General features: G+C 28.1%; 1 protein-coding gene across 1 annotated transcript; it reads right to left on the bottom strand.

Moving 5' to 3' along the window:
- Positions 1-413: 413 nt before the first annotated feature.
- LOC115697671 (polygalacturonase-like) lies at positions 414-3,198 on the bottom strand. The gene is made up of 3 exons (XM_030624761.2): positions 2,704-3,198; positions 1,529-2,047; positions 414-997 (listed from the first exon to the last, which is right to left on the bottom strand). Exons 1-3 carry the CDS (start codon positions 3,154-3,156, stop codon positions 767-769), a joined length of 1,203 nt encoding a protein of 400 aa, XP_030480621.2. The 5' UTR covers positions 3,157-3,198; the 3' UTR covers positions 414-766.

Below are 3,198 nucleotides of genomic sequence, written 5' to 3'. Positions count from 1 at the left end.
ATACAATAGTTATTCAGATAATATTTAACAATTATATTTAATTGGCGCCTCAAATTTGTAAAGGAAAATAAATTAAAGGAATTTGACCACCAAAAATAAAGATAAAAAAATTAAGTTTATAAAAATTAAAACATAAAGAAATTTCGACGCAAATTACTCTATAACTTATTATTGTGTGATCATGTTATTTTTAATATTCTTGATGTGAGTTTTAGTATTGACAAATGACATTATTAATTAATTTTATTGATCTTATTAAAGCATTGCTAGGTGGAATGAGAATCTTTCGTCTGTTGCTTATCATCTAGCTGATATTGACTTTGCATTTTCCTTTGTAACTTGTGATTTTGTTTTGGTTGCTCTTGAATGAATTCTTTTTTTGGAAAAAAAAAAATCACATTACTAATGATTCCAAATCAGCAATTTTAGATTCCGTGTTTTGTAAAAGTTACTAATTGGATTCTCTATTTTGTTAAATGATAAAATGGATCTTATATTTTCTATACTATTTTTCCATATTTTATTTTTCACTATACTTTAAGGGACATGATCTGGTACTATCGTAAATTCGGGAACAAAACCCTAATTATTCAATTTAAATTAAGTATATTTACTTCATAATAAAAAGTAATCTATATGTATATATATGATGTTAAAATTACAAAAAAAATAAATAAATAAATAAATAACAATACACAACAAATTACTAGAATAAATAAAAAAGCTTATTTGCATTTTGACAATGATTAATAACTAATTATGATTATCACTTTAATAAACAACTACTTGGTAGAACTAGGCCAACAGACTTTCCATGAGCATGGGCACAAATGGACTGGGTCACCTTAGTATCATCATAACTTGTTAGATTCACATCTTCAAGTACAATTCCAGTGCAAGGATATTTACTGCTACAATCAAATTTCATCACAATCGGTTTTGTAGATGTTCCTTTGATGTTTCGATATACTATATCGCTTATTTTTGTACCTGATACCTAACAATTCGAAAGTATGAAGAAGAAAGACATAATTAGTTTCATATATAATGTATTTTGTATTTGATTAGATGATACTTGGGCTAAATTAGGCTAAGTCTGTGTCTATGACCTACCCAACTTAGGAACCGAAAATAAATACATAGTATTTAGTAGTTTTTAAAAATACTATATATTTATATAATAAAGGGCTCAATAATTTTATTTATTCTTAAAGTCCATTCAATTTCAAGACCGACTCAACATAAAAAAAAATTATTATAGGATATTTTATCGCAGTTTTGCTTCTACTAATAGGAATAACTTAAATTATTTTATATGATGGAATAATAAATATTTCACCATTTTTTTTTAAAAAAAATTATATAATTTATATAAAAATAGAGTTCTAAATAATTAATTACACATTTATAAAAGAAAATAGAGTTCAAAATAGTTACGAGAGACAAAAAAAAATGCATTGAGCCCCTAATATGTATAGATATATGATTCTAAAATACAATAATGCATAAACTTACTAGTTTATTATACCTGATTAGGGCAATCGATACTGTGAGGACAATAATTCTGATCAATAATAATAGGATTTCGAACGTTTCTCATGACAATATTGAAGAACTGAACTTCCTTAACAAATCCCAAACTAGGTCTAGCCCATGATTTTATCCTAACCCCATTTTGGGTTTTAGTAAAAACAACTTCTTTAACCGTAATATTTCGAACACCTTCTTCTTCCAATTCTTTAGCAAGGCTTCCAATGCTAATGCCGTGACCAGGACCACATGCCATGCGTTGAATCAAAAGGTTTTGAGTGCCCGGACCAATTGAGACACAATCGTCACCAGTTTTAACTGAAGAGTTAAATATTGCTATGTTTTTTGAAAATTGAAGATGAATGCCATCTGTGTTAGGGCTATTTTCCTTAGCTAATATTCTAACTCCTTTTATCTCTACATTTTCACAATGATTTATTGTAATGTGGAACATTTGACTGTTTAATGATAAGAGTCCCACGATTTTGATGTTGTTTGAGTATGTAATGGTCAAAGTCTGTAAATATAGATTAATATTAGTCAATCTATATATATATATATATTAAAATCGTAATATTTAAACCATATAAACCCAAAATATACATTAAACCATACTATTTTTTCCCAATCAATCAATTATATTTATCTAAGATGGGACTAACTGTTTTGAATATTCACATATATAAAAAAAAGTAGGCTAATTTAAGTTGTTGCTCTCTAAAGTTTGATATGTACTATATTGTAAAATCATACTTATTTTTGAATTTTTCAAGTCGTTAAATTTTTTTTTTTCTGAACTATTGAAATTTTTGAATTTAAGGATTTTTATTCAATTTTATTAAAGAAAAATTTTAGTGTAAATGAAAATTTAGGGTACAATTTGATACATACTAAAATTTAGATAATTTCAATAATTTAATAAAAAAAAATTTATAACAGTCTAAAAAGTTTAGTTGTCATCGTTTAATACAAAATTAGCTATATATTGAAAATACTAAAAATATATACTTATATATTTTTTTACCAAAAAAATTTAAAATGAAATATTTTTCACAAAAAAAAAAAAAAATAGATTGGATATAAACACTCTTCATTATCTAGCTAAAACTACTTAAAAAAGATCTATGAGGATTTTACTTATATAGTAATTATTATATGAATCTACATACGTACCGTAGCTCCAGTAGGGCAAGAGTTGTTGGGTTTAGCTTTGCAAGCCCACAAGGCAGGTCCTTTGGCATCAAGTGAGCCACCAAGAATAGTAACACTACTCACTCTTTTGAAATTAATCCAATTCTCAACTCCACCAAGCACACGGTAGTCCGTCGGAGCCACTAGGGTTCCGTCGATTCTAAACATTATGTGAGGGCTTTTGCATGGCCCTAAGAAAATAAGAGGCCGAAGCAAGTACCTACCCTTCGGGACATATATAAGAGCAGACTCAGTAGAGGCACACGCTGCAGCCCATGCTTGAAGAAACGCCTCGGTGGAGTCACTTTGGCCATTCGATTTGGCCCCGAACCTCATGACAACATTGTAAGATGCTGCAGCATCACAAAATAGGGTTGAGTTGATCAATATTAGTAATGGGCAAAGAAATAGTGACAAGCTTAGTTTGGTGGCCATATAGATTTTGGACACTAATTAAAACTTAAAATTTGGTATGTA

Source organism: Cannabis sativa, chromosome 7 (assembly GCF_029168945.1).
Source record: "Cannabis sativa cultivar Pink pepper isolate KNU-18-1 chromosome 7, ASM2916894v1, whole genome shotgun sequence".
Lineage (NCBI taxonomy): Eukaryota > Viridiplantae > Streptophyta > Magnoliopsida > Rosales > Cannabaceae > Cannabis > Cannabis sativa.
This window is presented reverse-complemented; position numbering and strand designations above follow the sequence as displayed.